Source organism: Carettochelys insculpta, chromosome 6 (genome assembly GCF_033958435.1).
Source record: "Carettochelys insculpta isolate YL-2023 chromosome 6, ASM3395843v1, whole genome shotgun sequence".
Classification (NCBI taxonomy): Eukaryota; Metazoa; Chordata; order Testudines; family Carettochelyidae; genus Carettochelys; species Carettochelys insculpta.
In genome coordinates, this window is record NC_134142.1 from 89,603,392 (window position 1) to 89,630,027 (window position 26,636).

At 48.9% G+C, this 26,636-nt stretch overlaps 1 protein-coding gene across 1 annotated transcript in view; it reads right to left on the bottom strand.

Moving 5' to 3' along the window:
• Nucleotides 1-26,636, bottom strand: part of TP53I11 (tumor protein p53 inducible protein 11) — a 54,628-nt gene that overhangs the window by 7,249 nt on the left and 20,743 nt on the right. Inside the window, exons 2-6 of the mRNA XM_074997541.1 lie at nucleotides 11,441-11,604; nucleotides 4,790-4,848; nucleotides 3,059-3,107; nucleotides 2,541-2,637; nucleotides 446-547 (exon numbers count right to left, since the gene is read on the bottom strand). Coding sequence (XP_074853642.1) covers nucleotides 446-547; nucleotides 2,541-2,637; nucleotides 3,059-3,107; nucleotides 4,790-4,848; nucleotides 11,441-11,569 — 436 coding nt within the window. The 5' untranslated portion in view covers nucleotides 11,570-11,604. The remainder of the gene's footprint in view (nucleotides 1-445; nucleotides 548-2,540; nucleotides 2,638-3,058; nucleotides 3,108-4,789; nucleotides 4,849-11,440; nucleotides 11,605-26,636) is intronic.

The window sequence follows — 26,636 nt, forward strand, 5'->3', positions numbered from 1 at the left end:
TTTACCCTCCTGTTACCCAGTTTGGGGATGACCACATGAGAAGCAAGGGGGCAGAGACTCAAGCCTATCGTGTCCAGGAGAGCCGAGTATCACAAGCAACGGTCCCTCTGCAAGTGTCAGTCTTCATCGATGACTTTGGTTTCTCTACAGTACCCTCTTTCATCAGCCCTCCTACTGGGCAAGTTCCCCTCATGTTGAACACTAGAGGACACTTGTGGTCTCAGCTGCACTACATTAAGTCTAGAAAAGGCCACACATTCAGTGAGGTGATGCCAGATTTCCACCCATGTAAATAAAAGAGCAGAAACTTTCCCCCCCTTGGATGCCAAACAGTGCAAATTCACAGCACTCCCTTCCTCCCGGGTAGCTGTGTGGGGAAGAGATGGGTCTATCCTTTAGCCAATCCCCTCTGCTTACTCCTGCCCCATCCCAGGGAGTCACTCACCTAGGAACTGCACCCCAAAGTAACAGGCTTCTGTCAGCAGGGTCCAACGGATGATGACCTTCTCAGCTGTGTACAGGGCATTCCACATGATAAGGGAGAGACCTGAGGCAAGAGCACATAGAAAAACTGCTTTGCAGGCTGAGAGGTGTTGTGGGGGAAAGGGGCAGCTTGGAGACCCCTGTATGGGGAACCTCAGAAGCAGCAACAACGAATTCATGGGGCTGACACTCAGCAGGGCTGACACCCACCACAGGCCTTGGGGTCAAAAGAGTGTGTGTGGGAGGAGTGGAGGGTCAGCTCCAGACTCCTGGAAGCGGCAGGGCACAGGGCAGCCGACCCTCAGCCACCCAGACTGCAGTGCTGGCCCCCGTCCCAGTCCCCAGAGCCCCACAGAGTGCACAGCACAACACACCAGCCATGATTTGAAGGGGGACAGGGCTCTGGCCATCACTGCAGTAGCAGAGGCCGTGGTCTGAGGCCCAGCACCCCTTAGAATCTCCAGGCCCCATGGCAACTGTCCCATTTGGGCTCCCCCGTCAGCAGGCAAGCTGATACTCATAGGCTTGATAGAGCTGTGCTGAGGGAACAGAGTATTCAATTCTGATGGCCCAAAGTTGCCGACTGGATTTCTGCCATGTATCTGGATGGATCCACCCTCAGGCTTGTCTCCACTTGATGGCCCCAGCCTGAATCCTGTAACCATGCTTGTCTCTGCACCTAGACGCTAAGGTAATGTATGCATGTAATGCAGACACACCTAACAGGACGGGGGTAGAGAGGGAACCAAAGCAACTCTTTGTGAGCAATCCCAGGGCCAGGGAGGTAGACACTCATGACATTCCAGTCCCGGAGGACCATCTGGAGGTCTGTGCCTACCTCCCTGCAAAAACCTCCCTGTCCCAAAATCCAGATCTCCAAGAGGCCAGTTCCAGTAATACGCCTTTTGCCTTGCATTGTGCAGTCATGTTTGTACCCTCCCCAGAAAGCACCACTGTTCAACAGCTCTGGGGCAGAGTGACTGCAAAGTCCTGGCCTGACCTTGTTTGGAGGAGACAAAGGAAAACCAGAGGCCAAAAGAAGAGTTATATCACAGCACTGGGGGTTTTCCAAGAGCAGGCTGTGTAAGTGGTGCTTCCACTCTGCACCACTAGGTGCTCCTGCAGGCTAAGGAGAGGAGATGGGCAGCCAATATGAGGTTTTCCTATGTACCACAATCCCTGATTCTCCTGCCTGCCAGGCACAGCAACTTGGGCAATCCCTGCCACCGTTAAGGGACCTTGCATCGGGATCCACTGTCAGAAGCAGGTTCTCTCTGCAGCCATCGCTCCCTCTGTGCCTAAGCCTCAAGATCACACAGATAGAAAGAGCGAGCCAAGCATGGTATGGGTATGAGTAAGGTAGGAGGGCAGGCGTCTCCCCTCCCCACAATACATGCCACCAAGGGAGTCCGAAATCAAGTAAAACCAATTTCCTCGTCATCATTCCCAAGAGAGCTGCCAGCACTATGTTTTCCCCAGACTGCCCACCTTCAGCTCCTCCAGCCTCACTGCCACCTTCTCCTCCCCACAACACGGCTCTGGAAGAGGCTGGGCTAGCATTCCAGTTCTTTCCCTGCTTGCTAAGGCTGAAGGAGCAGGGGAGCCAGCCCTGCCTTCCCCAAAGATTCCAGCCTCAGAGGGAGAAGGGAAGTGTCCCCACTGGGACCCTACCGGTGCCTTGTGAAGCCCAATATCCCATCTCCCTAAAGTTCTGCATCACGCCAATGGCCCATCGAGTCTTGCATTTCCCCTGCCTCCATCAGTGCTAATGAACATCCCATCGCTCCATTCGTGGCAGCTTGGAATCGCCTTTGCTCACGTTGTGCAATACAGTGCTAGAGAAGGTATGGAGCGAGGGGATTTTCTTGGGGACCTCTTGTGAAACAACTTGATGAAGAGGCCTTTACCCGGGCTCTGTCCTGCCCAGGCTTGAGGTTATGTCTGGTGCAGAACTTTCCTTCCTCCTGCCATTAGGGGTCTTCCCTCAGCTTCTCAACATCTTCCTCATTTAGTTCCACAGATTGTGGATCTCTACGCTCAGTCTCAGCACTACTTACTGAGGAGGGCTCCTCCATACAGTCTGATGGGAGTCTTGCTGTTGACAGATTCTTCTTCAAAGACGGCATCATAGAGCTGATCGGGAAAAGCAAGAGCCTAAGAGAAAGAAGAAGATCAAATCCCTTGAAGAACAGCAGCTGCCCCTGGGGCAGAGAGAACATATGGTACAACAGGGGCGCTGGCTGTTTTGGGTCACCTATGGGGGAAAGAGGGAATTAGAAAGCTATAGGCTCCAGATGTCCTCTGTGACCGAGACCCCTGCTGCCAACTGGGGTTTTATGAACCTACTACTAGATACTGGGACTCAGAGGTTAGGTTCCTTAACAAGCTGTTCCTATTGGTAAAACTCATTACAAAGACAGTCTACAACAGGCCATGGAGAGAAAGTGGCAGCAGCAGCAGCTGCTGGAGGGTGGTGATGATAGAATAATGGATAGAGCCAAGGAGAATGCTATGTCACAATTGCACTGTGGCAGCCCAGGGCCGAGTTCTTCCTGGACACGTTTCTCCCACTTACCATGATGGCGACCCCAGAAAACATGATGGCGGAGACGAACTGCCAGACCCTGCGTGGGGAGAAACACAAATCAGAGGCACAGAGATTCCTCAGGCCCTCACTCTTCCATCTGTCCAAGCATGCAGCCCCAGGGAAATCCCAGCAGCATCCCCGCCCACAAGATCAGGGTGAAGGGAATTCAGTGTGTTAGCTCTTCTTTATCATGCTGGAGAAGCGGTCTCGGGTTAGAAGCAGCCAATATGCAACACATAACTACCAAGGGATTTCCTGGCTAGCTGTAACACAATCTAACTGAGGAAGCCTTTACCAGCTACAAGGGGCATTTGGAGCCTGACTGTGTGCCATTGAAATCAATGGATCAAGGACAGATCTCCTTAGAACTGATGTACTGGGGCAGTGCATATTCAGCATCTCTTCTTATAGCTTAACAAGGCTTGATTAGTAGCCAGAAAGGGCTGGGCACCCAAAAGTTGCACCTGGTCACCTAGGTCAACTATACAACCAGCTCAGAATCCCCCGCACACCACAGCTCAGAATCCCCACCCCAAACACATCAGCTCATGGAGCCCCACTATTTGCCCTTAGTCACTCAAGACTCTTAAGCCTGACCCATTTTCCCACCCTTTCCTACAAGACATTGCACGTCTACCTGTAGCCAAAAGGCTGCATAATCTTCCAAATCCTTTTAATCCCTTATTTTTTGTGTCCTTGAAGAAAATAAAAAAAACAACTTACTCACAACTGCCTGAAAGTTTCTGCTGCTACAACCCACCTCATCGTCAATCCATGTCACAACAGAAGCCCCAGTGCACCTTGGGACACAAATTAGACTCCCAGTCCTCACTTGGGACTCTCTGGGAGTCTGCAACTCTGCCTTGTGAAATAATGCCCAGGTCCACAGCCAGCCATGCAGGTTTCTCACCCTATACAAGTCACTGCCCCAGGACCGGCTTGGCAATGGCTCAAAAGGCCAAATTTTCCCCTTTTATTTCAAAGGTGCTCTATCCACATTCCGGGTGCAGACATAACCCTGAGGCAGAGGCCTAGTATAAAAGCCCAGATGATGGTGCATGCCAGGGGCTCTGCTTCATACATAGGGAAACCCTTCCTACATTCTGTACAAGACTACGAACCCTCCCTTGACCCCCGCCCCCATTACACAAGGGACACCTAAGCCCAAAGCCTCAAAGCAACATAGGTGCCTACCCGCCCTTGACTTCAATGGAAGTTAAGATATGTAAGTACCTTGGAAGATCTGGGCCCTACTCCACAGGTGACTAATACCTTTTTGATGGGCCTGCCCTGGTTGTATGCTATGTTATACTCTTCCTGCCCACACAGGGAATTCAAACCACCCACTGCAAAGGGGACATCATTCATTACACCCCTTAGTGCAGAGGAGACATCCACACACATACTGCATGAGGAAAGACACCTCTCCAACTGAGACATTCATATTAACGGCCATCCTGGCAGTGCCTGTATAGCCACCTAGCTCAGCCCATCAGCACGTACGTCTTGTTACGAGAAATATATGCCTCCCTGTGTTGACAAGGAGCCCCCAGGTGCATCCTTCTGTGGCTAGCCAGGCTAAGGAGGAAGCAAGGCTGTACATGTGAGTTGTAGAAAGGAAACAGCTCCTTAAATACTTAAGCCCAAGACCACCCTTCATCTCAGCAACCTCTTCCCTACTAGGCAGCCCGAGTTTTCAGACTCTCTGTGGAAACTTACCTGAGCCCCAAGGGTTCCCGCACAGCAAATTTTATTTCATTGCCCAGGACTTGACTGATCTAAAATTCAAACAAGAACACATGAGGTGTCTGAACAGCCTACTTCCAACCCTCTGCAGACAGGATCTGTCAGTTTGAGGATAAGAGATGCATCCAACCCCATCCAGCATCTAAACTCTTCCCCACATGGAGGGTCTCTTCTTATGGATGGGAGGCAACAGCTCTCTGTTTACATGGATAGTGACAGCTGCCTGTACAGCTATTTGCAGAGGGCCATGATTTTCCATTACATCCATTCTGTAGATGGATGCCTTCACTAGAAGCAGCCCCTTCCTGGATCCCACTTCCCTTGAAGTGTTGCATTCTGGAGACGACCCAGAAGTGTCTTCTGACCACAGTTTGAGAGCCATTATTCTGGTGACACCCATCACCAGAGGTAGGGTAAGGGGGACCAGACACCTTTAGGAATTATGGGTTAATGCAAATAGACAAGGATAGCATTATCCCTGTTCCCTCTGGGATTTCACACCTTTTCTACATCAGACTCTGGCTGACACCAATAAAATAATATTCTCTCTCCACGTGCCAGGCAGGATGGTAGCTTAGAATGGCAGCCACATTTGCTCACACAGTTAGCAAGGTGCCTCAATCTCACTCAAAACTCCTTATTCTTTGCAATACCATGCTCACCAGATTCTACCCCTTAGAAACATGAATCCTCAGAGACAGCCAATAGTCCTAGGGGCCAGTTCCTAAGACTCTCAGATGGAGGTATCCTGACAATGAGTACGGCTGTTTTATGCGGTACCCCCAAACACCTGAGGAGCCACTAGGAGTAAATGAGCACCAGCAAAAGACTGGAGCCACAGAAAGGGAGCAGAAGAGAGGCTAGTCTGAGTTGCTTGTCCTATCTCAGATGTGACACCCTTAGTCCCCTGCTCTAGTAGGTATCCTGCTGGCAAGCACTCCTTTAAAACAGTTAGAATAAACACAGCTCCACAGAGCCAAAGGTCACATTTCCTAAATGGGATCTGTCCGATTGGCATCATTGATTCTAGTCCAACTGGCTCGGCTCCAGGGCATGAAGCAGAGGAAGGAACCAAAGTTCAGTAGTTTTAGGTCAATAGATGTGGGGAGGAGAAAGCAAACCTTAAAGGTTTCCGTTCTGTTCCAGAATGGATCAGGAGCCCAGCAAGGGATCATTTAGGAGATTAAAAGAGAACCACAGCAGAAAGGTCTCCCTGTAGACACACAAGGCAATGGAAACAAAGGGGCCACTACGCAAAGGAAGGAGACCTTTACCAAGCAAGTTAGAACAAAGATGATACAAGCAGCTCTGGGCAGCTTCCTGCCTGTCTCCAGCCAGACTTTTCAGCTGGAGAGGAAAAAACAGCTTTGCATTCCCATTAGGGTCACTTCCTGCACATAGGGAAAGGTCCTAAGGGTGACTGAGTGCTACTAACAATGGAGCCAAGCTTAGGTAAGTGCTCTGTTTCTTTGCCCTCCAGAGCCACACTAGTCCCACGTGGTAGACATGGACAATGCTCAACAGAACCATGTTCTATGGGAAGACGAGTCTAAGGTGGCCTTCCAGAGGAGCACAAGGCAGTTCCCTGACCCAGGGTTGGTTGGTTTCCGCCCCGCCCCCCGGTGGTGTTTTGTTTCTTTAAAAGACTCCGTTCATCTATTTGCAGCCCAATGTTCCATGGGCACCAGAAGCATCTTATAACTAATTGCACCAGTTTCAGGGCTACATGAGTCAGATTATGTGGAGCAGATTGACAGGATGTGCTGTGTGCATAAAGCACCAGCTGAAGGTCAGCTAATGGGTGCCCGCACAATAAAATGCCAATGGCACTTTAGTAGTTTAAAGGCAGAGTTCACATCCATGAATGTGAAAGCAGTATACAACCCGCCTTAGCATATCAGAACAGCAGAGTATACAATGCTTACATTGCTGCTTTATTCTTGCTATGATAGCCCAGCTCCAGGCTTTAACAAAGTTTGAGAGAAACAACAGCAGCAGTCTCTGGCGAGAGGGTTCTACAAATTAGAGTAGAGGTGGAAGGAGTTCAGAGCGCGAGGCCTTGTCTCTGCTACCCCAGGCCATCAACCTAAGTCATGAACAACATGAACACACGAATAACACAGCTCAAGGCCAAGTACCTAGCAGCACCTTCTCATCTTCACTGCAGTAAGTCAACAGCTGATGTTCCCCCATCAAGTCAGCTTACTCTTCTAGTTTTGGTAGAGTGCCAGAGACTGCCCAGCAGTCAATTTATTGGAACAAATCAACCCCCACTGGATCAATCACTACCCACTGGCTGGACGGGCAGCGAAGACAAGCCCTGAAAGATCAGTGGTCCCTTCCAATTATATTCCAGCCAGCTTTCAGATACCAAGTCTCCATTAGCATTGTGGGTATCTCTCATCCCCTGATCAATACACCAAGACTGTCCTTTCCTTTTCCATGCAGAGGTTTTGGTTTAAGCTCCAGACAAACAATTATAGAACTCTCTGTGTCAAACATACCAGGGAATTGGACATTTTCTGTAAATACCCAATTCCAGGGGATCATTTCCTATACAGGTTCCCACCCAAGGAAGTGTTACTGTTCTTCCTCAAGCACTGCCAAATGCCCATTTCCCTCCTTGCTATGTCTCACGTTAACAATTCCAAAACGGAATTCAACTTGCAGAATTAGAATCAGGAACTAGCTTTGATGGGTGCCTGAGTCCTTTCAAAACAGAGCCATTTGTGAAGCTCAGAGCTGGATTTGAACTTTGAACATCCCTGAAAGTTTGGGTGTATTGGCATTTGGGAGTTTGAGACGTGCCTGCCTCTCTCATTAACAAGCATCACCTGAGAAAGTCTGGACAGAAATTATTAGGACCCTACCAAATTCATGACCATTAAAAAAAGAGAGTCTCACAGACCATGAAAACTGGTTTTCCCCTGTGAAGTCTGGCCTTTTGTTTGCCTTTACCTGGTACTTTACAGATTTCATGAGGGAAAACCAGCATTTTGCAAACTAGGGGTCCTGACCCAAACGGGAGTTGCAGGTGGGTCACAAGGTTATTTTGGGAGGGTGGTGGTACTGCCATCCTTATTTCTGCACTGCCTTCTGAGCTGTGGGGGCTGGAGAAGACCGGGTGCTGGCTGGGCACCAAGCCCTGAAAGCAGTGTCATCCCAGAAGCAATGCAGAAGGAAGGGCTGGCATAGCTTAACTTTCCCTCCTTACTTCTGCACCTGTGTTGGTGGTATCTCTGCCCTCTAAGCTGGGCACATGGCCAGCAGCTGCTACTCTGCAGCCCCCAGCTCTGAAGGCAGTGCCACTGCCAGCAGCAATGCAGAAGTAAAGGTAACAATTCCACAACACCCCCTACAATAATCTTGCAATGCCCTGCACAGCTTCTTTTTGGGTCAGGACCCCTACAATTATAAACCTGTAAGATTTCAGCTTTAAACAGCTGATGTCATGAAATTCATAATTTTTAAAAATCTTATGACCATGACATTGCCCAGACTAGACCCTGTATTTAGTAGGGCCCTAGCTACGTTTAACTGGGCAGGCCTATCTCTTACCACCCCACTCTCCCGCCCCCCAACACTGTGAAGGTGATTTAGATAAAGAATTCCGATAGAATTAGAAGTGGACAATAGTCTACTGAGAGTGACTCAATTACATATGTCCTTCATCTCTTACTCCTAAAACCAGATACTTGACCACAACAGCAGCTAAATCCCTTTTATCAAGCTCCAGTGAGATATACAACTGAACGGACGAGTTGAAGATTCTTCTAACGGAGCGGAAGCTTCTGGTGATAAGTGTGGAAATACGGAGTGATAGAGGTGAGGAGGGTTAATGAATGAGTGTACTGCTCTGTCAGCCATGGGCCAGTGTTAGGAGCCTTTGAGGGATCAGTCTCTGGGTAAGTCTACACTAGGGAAATATGTTGATTTCAAATATGCAGTTCTAGCTATAGCATTTGTGTACCTAGAATCGACATATCAGAATCAGCTTACTTCCCTAGCGAGATCTGAGCCTCTTTAGTCTCGCATGGACATCCCTTGCTCCATGCGATAGCGTGGAGTACAGAGATCAACTATCGAGCCCAGAGCGGGTGATTTTGCCGCAATTTCACCAGATGCGCAAAAATCAAACTCCAGAAGATTGACCACAGTGTGTCGATCTTCTGGTAAGTACAGACAAGGCCTCTGTAGCAGCTCTGACCAGCCCCTATATGACCCTGATATTTGAGAGGTATCTTAGAGCCACCTTTGTGTCCCCAGCAGGAACTCAGTGAGGATCAAGCCCAATGAATAATTTTTTCATGCAACTGTCAGTCTCCGCTCTTCAGTGTCTTGCAACCCCTGGCATTGGCAATCTCTTGTCAAAAGCTGCTAGGTTATTGCTCTTGCACCGATACTGCTGACAGGAGAACTCTGTTTCTGTATCTCTGTATGAGCGCGCGCGCGCGTGTGTGTGTGTGAGAGAGGGTGAAAGAGGCAAAAATAAAGATGAAGGGTATGTGCGTGTGTGTCAGTGTGAGCAAGAGGTGGGGGGGAATGGATGGACGTGTATGTCTGACTACGTTCTGAAAGAGACTATAAACCACCCACAAAGTTATGTATATTCCCAAATGTAGAGAGCATCGTCTCTAATAAGGTGAGAGCAGCAGCTTGAAACTCCAGACCCTGCCGCCCCCACAGGCCTGGCAGTTCCACCCATGGCTGTGATTCCACTATATGTCACGCCAGATGTGGCTGCATCTCTGTTGCAAAGCACTTCCTGAAAAGATTGCTGCACCAAAAGGATGGGAAAAGATTCAAAAATGGTCGGAGCCAGCACACACACAGCGTGTGGGCTCCAGTGGTGGTTATGCTGCGGGGGATTTGGGGGATGGGATATTATATTTTGCATCTGAGCCAATGCTGGGAGTTCAGGGATCACAGCCTAGTTTCTAGCCAGTCCTTGCCTTTCTCCACATCTCTATCTCCCCTCCTCACATACATGCTTCTGTTGCCTCCTTCTTCACACACACGCACCTTACTCCCACCCCCATCACATTTCAAGTTGCTCCACAGATCAAAGTACTAAAGATTTTAGAAACAGGCACCCCCCTTTGTTTAGTCCCTTCCCCCAGGACAAAGACCAGACCCCACCACCCAAACCAATCTTCTCCTCAGCTGAACTTGCATCTTCTAAAGAGGTATGAGCCTCAGAGTCCAGATCCTGGTCCAGAATTTTGGTTTGGCCTATCCTAGAGACATGCCCAAACTGCATGGTTCAGATTTCAATTTCCTCAAAGTTCAGGGCATGTTTGGATGTGGGGCTTTTGCCTTGGGTACCTCTCTACCACCTTTTTTTTTTGGTCTCAGGCAGGGCAAGGGAGAGAGGAGCTGCGAGCTGAGCCTCATCCCATTATTTATCTGGTCTTTGCAATGAAATGACAAAGGGGTGGCCAAAAAGCCATGAGACATGTCTCTTTAGTGACTTTTTCATTTATCTGCATGCCACAGGAGATTCCTGAAACAGAGCATCTCCCTGCATCTGTCCTCTGCAGCTCTCTCCAAGTCTATCACCAATCACTGTAAACATCTAGCCAGCCCCAAAGACCATGTGCTTCAGAACCAGGTTGCTAGACTTCTTCCCCTCCCACTCCTTTTGCTTTCTCCCTTCCACGTGGATGATGGTTTTGCTCAAGTAAGGACAGTGTTTTTGTGCTGAAAGATGGCAATGAGGGAGGTACACGTTTCCTAGTTCTCTCCCTAGGGACACGCAATGTGTGACCCATTGTAAGATGCTTTTTCAAACCCCTTTCCCCCCCACTATTAGGCTTGCCAACTTTCTAAGTACACCAAACTAAACATTCTTTCCCCATGCTTTCTCCAAGTGCCACATCTAACCACCTCCCTCACTCTAGCCCTCCTCCCACTGTTGCTCACTCTCCCCCACCCTTACCTTTTTCACTCAGCTGGGGCAGAGAGCAACCAGAAATGAAGGGTTCAGGACATGGGAGGGGGCTCTGGGCTGAGAAAGGGGCTTGGATGCAAGAGGGGCTGAGGGACCTAGCTGGGCATGAGGGGCTGAGGGTCCAGGAGGGGGAGCAGACCAAGGAGTGGGACTAGGGTGCAAGAGGTGTTCCAGCCTGAGGCAAGGGATTTGAGGTATGGGCTCTGGCTGAGCAGTGCTTACCTCAGGCAGCTGCTGGTCATCAGTGCAACAGGGCTACGGCAGTCTCACTGCCTGCCCTGACTCTGCACTGCTCCTGGAAGCAGCCAGCATATCCAGACTGTAGGCAAAGGCATAGCCAGGGTCATGCTATGCCCAACAGTAGCACAGGAGATTTCCTGGCCTAGTGGCCACACAGAGTGGGGAAATGCCATCCACTTCTGGAAGCAGCCTGGAGCCAGGACCCTGCTGTGCCAGTGGCTGGACCTTCAATATCCAGGTCAGCTGTATTCAGTCACTGGAGTCCCTTTCCAACCTGGAATTCCAGTTGAAAACTGGATGCCTGACAACCCTACCCACTGTGGTGTGGCAAAGAACATGACCCCTGTTGTGTCTCTGTTTAGGACCACCCAAGTTCTTCACCCCACCCATCAGAATACTGTAACATTATCACAGGGCAAAGAGGTGGCTCTTACCTTAGACCTATGAACTTCCCCATCATCGTCTTCCCCGCCAACTCCCAAGATCTTCCGTGTCTTGAGTCGGCTCACCAGGTCTGTCTGGCTGTGCTTCTTCATTAGAGGTGGGGGCTGCTTGGTTGCCATGGTGACTCACGTGCACTCCTTGCCTTGGGTAGAAACTGCAGAGAGAGAAGAAGTCAGAAGTGCTGACAAGGAGCAGCTCTCATGAAACTGGACCGCTTGTGAAGGATGAGTGTCCTCCCCTTAAAGGTGTTGGAAACACTTCGCACCTGGAAGGACTTGGCCCAAAATAAGCTGATGTCCTCTGCAGAAATGAAGGAGGCATTGTTCTTCTCTGACAGGCTGGACTAGATCTGTCCGCAGCCAGATAGAAAGAGGATTCTTGTCAGCATTTCTGCCTATTGGTTACCTCTGTACACATTTAAAAGAAACATCAGTGCTCAAAAAAGGGAGATGAGGAGCAGCCAGTTTTAGGTGACTTTCATAGGAAGTCTCAGAAGGAGGTTCTGTGGCTTTAGCGTACTTAATTTAGAGCTGGTGACAGTGCCAGATTTATCAATTTTGGAGTCTGATGCCCTCTAGTCCCGAATAAGTCAAGCACAGGCAACAACAGTGCCGACTGCTTCCTCCCCTAATTCCATGACCAGGAGTGACTCTTCCTACAACCCAGGAAGTTCCTCCACCATCGTCCAGGTCACTCAGCCGCTCTACCCTGTCTGTAAGCAAGAAGCATCACATGGCCCACTGCTTAGGTAGTTTTGTCAGGCAGACATGTCCTCATGTGAGCAGGGACCCCTCAAACTGTCCACACTGGTAACCTCCAGCAAGTTGTTCATTAAGGGTTACAGACAAGAAACCACCAGCAGCTGCATCCCCAGCATTCCCGTCCTATCTTACTGCAAAGACCCAAGGAAATTCCATGCCCAGAGAAATCAATTCTACATTGAGTTTCCTCAGAAGCTACAAAAGTGGCATAAAAAAAAACATAGAAGAAACCTGCAGCATAAACATTCTTTTTGTGGTTGCTCCAATTAAGCCTCTGCTCTGTGGGCTTTTATCTTCCTAATTATAGTGGGTGGAAGCCCTTTGTTATCAGCTGGGAGCCTGTCTTCTCTCCAGAAGGAGGGGGAGCCCAGCCAATCTAAAAGCTTATGTTGGGCTAGCTGGTACTAAGTGCTCTTAAAGAGAGACTACCTGCTGCTGCACTCATCTGAACCCTCTGGACTGATCATGAATAGACCACATTAGCAAGGTCCTGGGAATATCAGTCTCCTCAAAGATCTCACCATGAGAGCTGATTGTCCTTCACTTATGCCATCTTTCTGTGATTGCTGATGGGATCCCAGTGAGAAGATGGTAATGCAGAAGGCAGGAGCGCCTGAGCTTTGCTTAAGTGAAGGACCGTGAAGAGACAGTGGGGAATGCAGTGCAGGCAGGTCTCTCAGTATATCAGAGACCTTAGGGCTTCACCTAACTTGTATCAAAGGGAGCAGATTTCAGCCACCCTCATCTTTAATACAGACACAGAAGGTACACACGATGGGGGCTCAAGGCCCCAGAATGCAGCGCTCCATCTTAGACTGTGTAGCATTGCATACTGGGATGGATGAGGTGTCTTTCAGCTGTTACTCTATATTAAAAGATGAGGACAGCTATGTATTTCAAGCTTCATAAAAAAAAAATAATGTGTGTCTATCCACGCTGGTATGCGCCCTCAGCTGTTGTGTAGACATAACTGCAGTGCCAAAAAGGGAACAAGGCTCCTCAGCTGAGATGCGAGGGAAGCTATTCTGGTGTCAAGCGTGGGGAAAGCTCTCCAAATATATTCGCTGCCTGCTACACACAGAATAAGCAGTCACAGAGTAAGTCGGCACAGTAACATGATCATGCTGTCACAGGTTGTCATGGCCTTTATCTGTATTGGAGCTGTACCTGGCCATGACAAGCAACACAGCTCAGTGTGCTGCTCTACCCTCATTACAGAGTTAAAGTGAAGGGTTTTGCTCAGTTTAGGGTTCTACATTTTGAGTTTCCCCAGAAGCCACAAAAGTGGCTCCAAAAACCACAGAAGAAACCTGCAGCATAAAGCTTCTTTTCATGGCCAGTCCAGTAAAAGCTTTCCTCCAGGTGCTTTTATCTTCCTAAGTACAGTGTGTGGAAGAACTTGGGTTTCAGACTCAGGTGCAGTCTTACGGCAGGCACACTGATGCCTGGGTTTGTCTGTGCCATCGAGCTGCGTTACGCATCTCCGGCATCTGAACCTAGAGAAACTGACCTGCAAGCAGGACACTGAGCCAAGGTAAATAGATGTCTGTGCTTTCGCAACCCCCACCACTGTTGATAAGTACAGTGTGGCTAACCCTCTGCTGCTGGTGACAGACCCCCACTGGTCCCCTGAGCAGCATTACTGGGGAGTGAGCGTGACTGGATTAGAAGGGGACTTACAAAAAGTGACTGGGCGACCATCAGGTCTTGATTGTAACAATGAGCTGTGGCTGCTGTCACCTCAGGGGGGCAGTACATGCTAACCATACTTTGAAGTCTGTCCTAGAGCTCAGCCAAAGGGCTTACCTTGCCATCTAGCCCTCCTGGCATACAAACCTGTGAATTTGGAGCATGCTAACAGGAAACCCATGCCTGAGCCAGAGTTCAGTGTGTAGTGACGACAGCTGAACAGTGTTCTCCAGCAGGGCTTATGCTCATGTCAGAACAAGGGCTGACATTGTTCTGGTCTTGGAATTCCCTAAAAGTGCCAACTATTTCCCCCCCCCCCCCCCACACACACACGATCTTGGGACAAACGACATGGCTGAGTCCTGTACTCAGAAGGACCGAATGAAGTGGCTCTGACCAAATTCTTAGCAGAAGTCTTTCCATCTAAATCATTTTGCTGTTTATTTTCTTGCAAGAGGCGGGTCTGGAAGAGTATAATCCAAGCTTTTTGCGTTGTTGAACTGAGCCCAGCCCTTCAGTTATCCCTGGGAATAGCTACAGTACGGCCAACTGCAGCTGCCAGAACCTACAGAGATTTAGTTCACGAGGAGATGGGATACGGGAATTAAGATATAGCCTCTTTTTCCACAGCAAACCCCAAAACAGTGACGTTAAAGCTTGAGATTAGGGAAGCAATTAACTTCAGTTTCGCCCCCATATCTAATGCAAATTTTCCACACAAAACCTGAATTGAATCTGTTCCCAAAATCTAAGCTGAACTTGGATACCCCAAGCCTGACCCCAACTAAAGCCCCCAAATCAAGACTGGAGTTCAAGAAAGCTTGGCAAACATTTATTGTTCCCTCCCACTCAGTTTTGCTGCCTCTTTACTTCTTGGCTGGAGATTGAAACACAAGTAATAGCTCGCTCTCACTGATTTCCAAGTTGTCTGGAACCAGAAAACACCAGAAACTCTATAGAAGCTCTTCTAGTTCCCTTTTCTGATCAAAAGCACTGGGACCAGGCTACAAGTGTCTCAGCTGTCAGACACTGCTCTTGCCCAAAGTGAATCTCAGGCCTGTTCAACGTGCATTTAGTGATGGATGAAATGAGGCAGAGAGAGAAAGCAAGAGGCGGAATGAGAAAGTCGAGACTCAGGGTGGCAGCTAGTTAGTGAAGATCAGCCACACAAGAACTGAGTCCATCTACAGTGTTTCATGTTATTGGGCACTGGCCATTGTCAGCAGACAGGCTACTGGGCTGGATGGACCTTTGGTCTGACCCAGTATGTCCGTTCTTATGTTAGAAAGGCTAAAGCAGAACTTGGCTCCCTGACTGCCTCAGTCCCACTCCGAGCGGCCAACTGCGGGGAGCCTGTGCATCTCCAAGCACCACCGCAAGCGAGGGGAGTAGGCGTAGGAGAGGCTTTGCACACAGCTCCCCACACTGCACCATCTTGTAGCTCCCACTGGCTAATTTCCAGCCAATGGGAGCTGCCATCTTGCAGGGCCAGAAGCACACAAAGCCTCCCTCTCCCTCAGAGCAGCACATGGTGGTGGCATCCCCGCCACTCTGAGCGGTCTTCGGTGGGAGTCCAGCAAGCAGCCTGCCAACCAGGAGCCACTTAGGTAAGCACCTGCCTGCCAGAGCCTGCCTCTGGCACCCCACCCCCACCATCCCATCCTTTTCCCCCCTGCCCCCACCCATACCCCAAACCCTCTGCACCTCTGCTCATGCATGGCAATCACCTGCCCCCAGTCACAACCCAAATCCCTGCACTCCTCTTCTAGGCAGAATCGTCTCCTGTAGCCATAGCCCCTCCTGCACTCCAGTCCCTCACCCCAAGCTCCCTTCTGTGCCCAGCCCCAACACCTCCTCCCCCATTAATATCATGGAAGGGTCCTTGGAGTGCCCCTCCCCCAAACTTATTGCCCCCTCCTGGGCTAAAGCCTGAAACCTTCTCTCATATTATGTGTCTGATAAGGCCAACCACCACCCAAAAGAAAGACTGAGGCAGCCACTCATTGTGCATAGGCTGGACACCAGAATCACAGTCACTGATTAATTAATAGCTGTTAAGTGCCTAACTCCAGCTCCTGAAAGCAAAGGGAATCCAGAGCTGTGGTTCCCACTCTTGGCCCTATTGCCCTTAGGATATGGCTGGGAATAGCAGAGATAAGCACTGTGCGGAGACCTATGGCCCAGCCTCCCGGAAGAGCTATTCCTCTCCTCTGCAGAAGCCAAGTTGCACATTGTGCTGCAGGGCTGCATTATTAATCTCCTGTAAGATTCACTGGGGTCGGGGAGAAAGAAGTGGGAAACTTAGAGAGAGGGGAGGAAAAAAAAAAAAAAAAAAAAAATCAGCCAGAGGAAAAGGGATTGAGCCAAAGTAGCAGCATCCCCTGGCTTTGGAACATGTAGAAGCCCTTCTATACAAATGTCATAAATGTGGAGCTCATTGGTTTTAGGGCTTGGGAGAAGCACATCACACATCTCACCAAGCCTCACCAGGGATAGGTACAGATTTCAGAGACAGAACACCAATCCTGCCTCCTGCTCTGTCTGTCTTTCAAGCCAGGGACTTCTCTTTAGTATATTTTTTAAATTAAGTGAGGGAGGCTATTCATCACCACATTGTTTTCTGGGGGTTACAAGCAAATCAGAGTAAGGAGGAACGAGAAAGTCAAGACTCCGGGTTGCAGCTAGTTAGTGAAAATCAATCATACAAGAGCTGACTATTTAAAGCATTTCACTTTACAGAGGCTAAAGCAGAACCAGTGCAGAAGGCAACAGTTGGGCCAGAGTGGCTCAGGGGACTGAGCATGTGATAGAGGGATGGCAACTTTCTGTTTCTAGAGAACCTAGTTTTGCCCCACCCTTCTGTGGGGTCCCACCCCCTGCTCACTCAATTCCCACTCCCTCAATTGCTTGCTGTGCTCCATCCTTGCTCACTTTCACTGGGCTAGGGCTAGGGCAGCTAGTGAGGAGGAACCAGGGGAGTCAAAGGCCACACAACCACCCTGCACACATGACACTTTCCCAGGCCACCCCTAGCCAAGGAGAGGGCTGGGACAACCCCTCTTCTGCCCTAAACCCTCCACCTCTCCTCACCCCCCTGCTCTACTTCTCCCCCCGCTGCCCCCCCAAGCCCTCTCCCCTGAGTGACACAGTGCTGTGGGGCTACCGGGGCTGGGGTCTAGCCCCACCTGCAGCAGCAGGTTCCCCACAAGCAGCAGCAGCTGTGGTGGGGAAGCAGCGTTACATGGCCCTAGATCTCTCTGCTCCCCTGGCCTTGTCACTCAGCAGCCCCCTGGTGAGAGCGTGGAGATGGTCCTGCCCCTCCCATAAGTGATGGGCCAGGAGAGTAGAACAAGCAGAGGCCAAATCACTCCACTCTCTCCTGCAGGCGAATGCAGGAGTGGGGCCCCCAACCCCAACTCCTGATGCTGGTGCCAGGCTCCTGGGCCTCCCAGAGGCTCTGGCCCCGACAGCTGCTGGCCCCTTGCCTCTCCTGCCCATGCCATTGCAGACACAGGCCTCCTCATGCATCACCCCTGACCAGGGATATGAGATGAGATGCAGGATCCAACTGGGTAGTAGGGCTCTGGGCGCAGAGTCCAGAGTAGAGCCAGAAACAAAGTGTTCATCTGCAGGAGGTGGCTCTGGGCTGAGGGAAAGGGTGATGTGGGGAGGGCTCTGGCTGGGGGTGTGGGGACTGGGGCTTGTGGGTTAGAGCACAAGCCCTGGGAGGGAGTTTGGGTCCAAAACTGGGCTGGGGCATGGGACTACGTTTGGGGTGTGGGATCCAGGCACCACTTTCCTCAGGCAGCTCCTGGAAGCAACAAACATGTCCCTCTGGTACCTAGGCAGATGCACACTGCCAAAAGGAGCTCCTGCTGAGATGGCACTGGAGGCCAAGGCACCACACCAAGCCCCCAAGGCAGCTCCTATGCCTAAGGGTCAGAGGGACATACTGCCAGCTTCCTGAGAGCCACACAAAACCAGGTAGGGCACCTGCCTGCAAGGACAACCAGATTTTATTGGTTCAGGTGCCAGAGCATACCAGAGTGGCCAGGGTTCTCTTCTGATGGAGCAATCTGGCCAAAAAACAGGTGCCTAGCAATGCTATTGTTATCGGGAGCTTCTCTCTCTCTCTGGAGCAGCAATTCCACTCCAACCAACCAAGGCCAGCTGCGACAATTCATTCTCATCTGATGGCTGGTCAATGGCCTCTGAAATTATTTGCTGGGTCTCAGTCCAGCTCTTACTGAATGTTGGCTCATACTGCCATTAGTAGTAATTACCCTGAGGCCATTCTAAGGTGCACCAGGGACTGGCCAAATGCCAACACAACACAGGACTCGGGCAGGTGGAATGAGAAGGTTACTTCAGGCTACAGGTGTGCCTATAGCCCAACCTCACAACAACAACTGTAGTCCCAGGCCTCATGATCCTTATCTGGAAAATGGAACATTTTTCCACCTCCCCAAGGTGATGTGAGGATTAACTATTAGTGTTTGAAAAGCAGTTGCTAAATAAATGTATAATTCATACTCTATTGTGTATTCATCTGCCAAACACCAAAGAATTCAGAAGACACATTGCATTAGCCTTTCCTCCCTCCACCCAGTCTATTCATGCTTGTTCTTTTTTATCCTTTCTGAGCAGTCAAACGGCTGCAGCGATCAGTTACCCTGAACTGGAGACTCCCATTCCAGGTGAATGCTCGGTCACTGGCTGCGCCTACATGCAATTAGCAAAGAATGACTACTCAAGAGCTGCTTTTCTTCCCAAGTTCCCATTGTTCTTTTTCCATGCTCAGATCTGAGCAGCATAGTGACAGAGCTCTGGAACAGAAGGAAAAAAAAAAAAAAGAGGCAACTCCATTAGGAAAAAGAATGAAGCCTGAATGGGTCAGTGTCTTGGAAGCCAAGTCCACCCCAGGCTGGAGAGAAGAAGGTTGTATATTGAATGATGTGCTGATGGGAAGTTCCAAATTGCCACCTGAAGTCTTCTGTTGAACAGGTACACATCAGGCAGCAGCAGGACAAACTTCCCCCTTAAACCCAAACTGTCTTTCCACTTCCCTCACACCAGCATGACCTGGAAGGCACGATCCTGGGAACCAGAGAGGCATTGAGTCTCCAAGGCCTTTCACTGAACTAATGAAACCATCAAGAACTAAGAAAATGCCAAGGTATCTGGGGCCTATTTTGAGCCTGCTACATAGATCCGATGTCCTTCTGTCTCAGCACTATGCACAAGTCAGTTCCCAAATCCTCCTTTTCCAAGAGTTTGCCGCTCCCAGAGTCCACTCAGAGGCTACAGAGCTTCCCAAGCTCCATTATCCCACATGATCCCCACAATAACACCTCCTCAGTGCCTCCTGTGTATCTCACAAATTTCTGCTAAGGGCTACAATGATATGAAATTAATTTAAACCAGGATCACGAGAGGATCATTATTAATCCAGCTTGTCCCCAGATGTTCATTTCTCCTACTTGGCATAGCCATGCTGTGGAAAGGACTATTTTTACCGGGCGCTGGAATCGGCCAACCAGCAAGGGGAATCCCAACACAGCGAGCACGCATAAGTTCCCCCATAGCCCATAAGTAAAAGGCTACCTGGGAACTTCTGCATGCTCACCAGTGTATTTACAAAGCACTTGACAAATATTAGCTAAATAGCATCTTCAGAGCACCCCAGCACGTATTACTATCCTCATTTTACAGCTAGGGAAACTGAGGCCAAGAGCAGTAAAGTTGCTTGAATTACAGTCACATAGTGAATCAGAGCTAGTAAATAAGAGCTAGAGCTGAAGTTAAACCTAAGATGATGTCCTGGCTCCTATAGTGTAGTCAATCCAGTAGCCCCAGGACCACTTGCCTTGCATTTCTACTTGCCTTCGCCACTTGTGCGCTAAATCTTTGCTCAGACCATCTGAAGCATCTTAACGACATGGTGAAAACTTCCCTGCCGCAGGAAAGGAATGTGAGAGCTACCAAAAGGCAAAGCCATTTCTTCCTTGTACAAAGAGCCAGCATTCCAGTCTGACTGCAAATAGCTCAAAGGCAAGCACAGATAGATACCAGTCCTTTTATTTTCTTGAGATACACCAACATTGTGCTGCTATTAGCAGGAAGAACAGCTTTATTTTCTTTTTCACCCAGAGAACTGGCTGGGACACAGGAAAATGGAACATGGATCCTTTACCCATCTAGGTCGTCAGCTATGAACTGACTCATATCACCAAAAGTTCTCAGACAACTGTTCAGTGGTCCCTGTGAAACAAATGTGACAGTTTCAACCTGATTGGAATAGCGAGACCTGCCCCCTTAGCAAAGAGCACTAACCCTGTCAACTACTTAGCAAAAGGCCTGCAGCTGAATGGGCCAAGTGTCTGTTGTCTTGCTGCCTGAGATGGCCCTTCTGTAGTGTGGAGTTTTCATTGGGTACCCTGCAGCTATTCTCTTTGGGAAGTTCTCCTTCCAAGGTTCTGCAGCAGGCAAGCTTCTGGTGAAAAGCACATTAGATAGATGTGTAACAAACATGTTGGGATTAGTATTTCAGAAATAAAGTCTATGCAACTTCTTTTTTTTGGTGACATACTGGCATAAGAGGTACTACCAGGTCCTTTACAAGTAATCAGGGCTCAGCCTCAACTCTAAGTCAATTGCCTCCCATCTCAAACTACTAGGTGGCATTCACGGCAATGGGGAGGGACCATGGATGGAGGATGTAGAGGTTTCTTCAGTCTGAAATGAAATGCAAGGTAGATTCTCCCCCGGGGGGATCAAATCACACCCTGCGCAGCAGCTGTATTACGCTTGCCTCACCGAAAAGGAACGAACGCTTGCAGCTTTTCTCTTGCTGCCACTTTTCAAAAGGCCTCAGAGACAGCAGTTCACTCATCCGGCTCCTCTGCTGTCTTTCCCAGGCTCTGTTTGTCTCTTCTCCAGAGTACAGCAACCTTGGGAATTGGACTACACCCTGAAGCTAGAATGGCCATGCTGTCTTCAAAAAGGGACAGTTTGGGCCTGGATGTGTGGGGGTGACCAAAGGTAACCATGGGTGAGGGGTGCGGGATTGAACAACAAAATTGATTGGAAAGAGGAAAAGGGATGGATCACTTCATAGTTGCCCTGCTCTGTTCACTGGCTCCGAAGCACCTGGCATTGACAATAGTCAGAAAACAGGACACTAGGCTAGATGGACCATTGGTCTGATCCCCCATGGCTGTTCTGATCAATGAGTTAAGGCACAATAACACATCTTGCCTTGAATGCCTTACAATCTTTAGTGTATTTACCTTCACAATACTCTAGGAGAGAACACTTCCCTATTCCATCCTTTCACAGACAGACAGCAAACTGAGGCAGAGAAACCAAGTCCCTTCCCATGGTCACACAAAGTAGACATGGGTCTCCTAAGCCCAAGGCCAGTGCCCTAACCACCAACCCTCCCTGTTAGAGTGCTTTGCTGGCATCTCCTGTGGATCAATCAGTCCCAAATCCCCACCTACTAGAACTCTCCAATTTCCAGAGCTGAGTCGTCATTGCAAAAAGGGTTTGTTGGGGTTTTTCGGTTTTACAGCGGGCTGGCTAATGCAGGTTGGCCAGCCCACTTTGAAACCTTGGTAAAAACTACCCATACTTTGTCTCTACCAGAAGGTAGGGAGGTGATCTTAGCATTCAGCCTGTGCCTAGCTTACACTGCAATCAAATAGTGTCTTGTGGCCACCAGCAGGTACAGCGAGATAGTTAATGCAGATTAGCGAGCCAGTGACAGAGTGGCGCCTTCTTTTAGGAAGTGAAGACAAATTGGAAGTGGCAGCTTAAATAGTTGCAGTGAATGTGAATAAGCAGTGCGAGCTGAGGCTTTCCTCCTGTCAATCAACCTGTTGACCATCCTGCCTTTAGCCAACCAAGGCAGGATATCACTAACTACCCACTCCCACAACTGTGCCCTGCAGCCACCACACACGGAACAGTGCACCCTGGGTTTTTACACGGCTGTTCCTAGAACTCATGATTTTTCAACTGAATACACTGGCTGAGTGGGGCCACTCAGTCCCATGGCTCTTGCTCATCTGGAGAGACTGCTTAGAATGTTCCAGAGGTCCAGGGAAATGAAATCAGGTCCCGTTTGAACAGGATCAGCCTGCAGGGGTGGGAAAATAATTAACTCACAAACATGACAGGACTCTGTAGCATGACAGCAATGGCTGCACACGGTCTGTCTGTGACTCACTTCCACTAACAGAACTGGAGACACAACATTCCTCTCCTGTAAGTCAAGTATTCCTCTCCCACAACGACAACAGCCCTTTGAATAGAGGAAGGAGCCCACGTGATGCCAGCAAGAACCTCTCTTGCCAAAGAGACAGGGTGGGTGAGGGAATATTTTTTACTGGACTAACCTTGGTTGTGAGGGAGAAAGTTTCAAGTTTACACAGCGCCCTTCTTCAGGCCTGTCCAAAGTGTCATTCACTACAGTAGCGTAGGCAGCACTGTGTATGATGGACGACTCCCAGGGAAGGAAGTGGAGAGTTCTGTCTCTTCTTCTCTTAGATCACACTAGAAGGAGCTGATAGTAAATCCCAACAACTAGGGAAAAGGGATCTTCATCCTCCTCTGACCCACCAGAGAGTTTGACTTAATGCATGTTCACTGGGGTTCAAGCAGCACAAAACAACAGGGCTCCATGCTATTTCCAGGCTAGAGCAAGGGTCAGCAACATCCTGGCATGGGTGCCAAGAAGGGCACGCAAGCTATTTTCATCAGCACGCAAGGCAGGAGCTCAGCCTCACCCCTCCTCCCCCATGCAGCTGGGAGCTTGTTCAAAGCCATGCTGCGTGTGGGATTAATAAAAGATCAGCTAATGCTACCAACCACCACCTAAACTGTAAAGCTCTGCATCCTAATTTATGAATTAATGAAGCTGTTGTAAGTAGGACTATTAGTGACTTTAAAAAGTCTCACTGGCACTTGGGCCATACATAGGAGGTCAAAGGGTCAAATTTCAGCGCTCCGCCGCGGAAAGGTTGCTGAACCCTGTGCTAGAGGGGCTGGATAAAACTAGGCATGAAGAAGTCATCTCTCCAGGAAGCTTTGGAAAAAGTAAAATCCAAGGTGCTTCTCATCACTTCTGAAGTCACCTCTGCTCTACCCTTACACCCTGAGCAGTCTTCATACATGCATTTTCCATACAGCTGCCAAGTCCTGGCTCTGATTTTAAAAGCACTCCAGACCAGGGCACTGCACTCCCTGCATAACCAGCACTCTCACCGAACATCCCGTCTCTCCCATGCCTTTCAGGCATCACCCAGGCACCTGCTTTCCTTATGCTCCTTTCACTCCCTGTAGCCTACTGAGTCGTTCCTGCTTTACAGTAGAGCTACACAGCCATTTGCACATGTCATCACTTTATAATTTGCTGCAGCAACCCCCTCTGGGAGGAAAGAAGCAGAGAAGATGAATGCATCATCGTTATTATTAGCAAAACCAATGCCCACCCCCATCTCCTTAGAGCAGCAAGCACGGGGAACTTCGCAGAGAGAGTGCTGGAGTGAGGCTGCCCTCATCCACATGCTTGCTGCAAAGAGCCTTAGGAGGTGCAGAATTGCTGGCGCACAGAACCACCTGACATCACTCCCACCTGCTTAGGCATTTTTCCTCGAGAAGGTGCCCCCTCCTGTGAGGCCATAGCACCAGTGGGTATTCCCTCCCATCTCTCTCCAAACACTGGGGGCGGGTTGGGGAACAAGATAGGACCAAGAACACTGCAGAAGCGGAAGGGACATAGGGGAGTATATCGAGAACAGCCTGTCTACACATCACTAGACAATGTCAATTTCAGGCTGTGACAGAGCTGAGAGAGAAAAATTCAATTTTAAAAACCAAAATAAAACATGGGAAGGAATTTATTTCCCCACAGACTCAGTCATCAACAGGCTGCCCTGGCATTACTAGAAAAGATTGCCAAAGCCCTAGATTCACAGTCACCTCCTTTTTTCTCTAGAGGGGAAGCTACTTGATCTCAATATTGCTTACTTGCCTGTTTGTAGTCTTGCTCCCCTAGCTCCAAGGTGGAATTTTCAAATCCAGTTTCCTTGTCGCAGCAGCTGGAAGATGTGGCCCAGCTCAGGGACTTCATCTTCCAAGGGTTTCAACTTTCTTATGAGGGAAGCCAGGCAGTTTCTCTCCAATTCTTTCATTTAGTACAAAAAACTTCCCAACTTAGGACTTACTTTTTTAAAAAGAGGTTTAGTTTCCCCATGGGTCAGTTATTTTATTAGTTGCCTTAAATCTGAACTATAAACAAACACTGCACCCATGCAGCTACCTGCAATGATGTGACAAGCCTTCCACAGATAGGAGGGCTGTCTGTGTCCTATCTTGAAGCATAGAACACTTTGTTGCATCTTCTATCAGCTTTGCTAAACATGCCGTGTCACTTACTGCACATGCTGCATCACAGCTTCAACGTGCTCTGCACATACAGGCATGCTGTCGGCCAACGCATGCCTCCAGACATGTCATATAGTTTAGTCAGTGTGCGTATTGCCACATCTTCGGCATGCGGACACACACCATGACACACTGTTCACGCTTCATCATACCAGACAGCATACATGCAACCACCTATTCCTTGCATGCTCTGCCACACTAACTTGCTTTCCTATTGCCAAGTGGTTTAATTGTTATATTAAGTATGCAAGATGCGACCTGCCAGCTCAGCAGCTCCAATTTCTAAGCATTATTTTCAAAGACAATTTCTATGCGTTGTTTTCAAAGACACTCAAATCCCTTCCAGTTCTTCCTCTGTGGCGCTTCTTAGCTCTGAGCCCACTGCAGCAATCCATCAGCAAAGAACTAGTGTAGCTCTGATGAGTCAAACAACTGCATTGCTGGTCTCAAAGGTCACTCCAGAATTTAGAGCATCACCTTAATAATTGATTGGACTGGCAACCAGCACAGGGATAAATAACTGCCCCTCTTGATCCATCAGGCTTGGGCTGGGAATTCCTACAGGGACTGTAGCTCTCCAGAGCTGCCAGCAGATGAAGATATGGAGAGACAAGTAGGATACTAACTTCCCTCATGCAAAAGTGCATTTAAAATATACTTCTCTCAAGATATACGGAATGGTAATCGGATGAGTCAGGTGTCATTAGCAGAATGCTCCAAGCAACAGTGTTCCCCAGAGCACTAGAGAGGGAAGAAAAGTATAATGGAAGATTTTCTCCACAGGCTTTTTTTCCATTAAGAGCACTGAAAGGACATGGGATGCCTTCCTCCTTCTTTCGCAGCTAGCCCTGATGTGCCTTCCGACAAAACATTCCTGGAATTTTAAACAGATCACCTGTCATGCAGATTCTATTAAGAAACCTCACCCACCCCACCGTCATCAAGCGCCACACATTTCGTACAGGATAAGAATTTTTAAGGGACAGGCCTGTCACACCACCAAAATTCACTGAGGGTCCTGTCAACTCCACAGAAGAATCTACACTGTCAAACATTTTGTACCTTTTCTTACTTGAGGGAGCACATAAAGGTCAAGCTCAAAGGAACAGCAGGGAAAGATACCTGTCAAAGGTTGACTGGTCCTTTAAGGAGAGTTGGGCTCAGCCGTAACTGTGAAAGATCAGCTATCCTCCTATCCCTCCCAGACTGACCCTGCTCAGCTGAGGATCAGATGGTGTGGATCAATTATTGGATGCAGCTGGGAAGGAGTTGGGAGACAATACATGAAGTGTCACAGTGTGGTATTGTTGAAAAGTTGCTTACTTTCTAATTTTTTCCATATAAATTACAAAATAAATGACTGGAATAGAAACACACACTTACACATCAGTGTGCAGTATATGAAGCAGTATTAACCATGTATGAAATTTACTGACTTCGGTAGTACTTTTCTCAGAGCCTGTTGTAAAATAAGGTGACTATCTAGATGGAAGACCTCTGCACATATGTCTTACTGAGAGCCACTGACTTAAAAGGCCCAGCCAGATATTTGGCAACACTGTGCTTTATCCCACTAGTGAGCAGAAAATATCCTCTTCAAATGAAATATAACTTATTTTTTGCATCCATAGAAGATCCTGAGCTCAGACCTTACAAATCATGCGAGTTTCCTAAGGATAACGGAAATGTATTATTTGTAAGTGGTGAGGACACTTTCATCTCAGATATAGGTCAACAAAATCACTGGCTACGTCTACACAAGGATTTTTTTTTTTTTGACAAAACCGGCATTTGTCGACAAACCCACAGTGTAGCCACACTAAAAATGAATACTGTCAGCAGAACTCAGCACTTTTGTTGACAGACTTCCGTCTCTCCCCTGCATGGCAGAATGCCCTTCTTGACAGATTCTGTCAACAAAAAAGCTGTGTGGACACTTTGGGGGGAGGGAACTCTCTGATAGACAGGGCTTCTGGGTCACCAAGCAGCCCTTTCTGCTGTGCTTCCAGCTGGCTTTTATGCCCAGAGAGGCCAGGTACCCTTGCCACTCTGTCGACAGAGCAGACCAACAGAGCAATCCACTTTTGTGTGTGGCTGCAATATGTCAACAGATGTTTTTGTTGGTGAAAATTCTCCAGGCAGGCCATGGCTTGTGCTAAAGACCCGCTATCCAATTGTTAAAGTCTGGAGTAGGCTTATAATATAGAAACCCAGCAAGCACGAGTGGAAGAATACCTCGCTGGGACCCCTTCTCCCTATCGCTCTCACCAGAATACCTTGCTGGGCC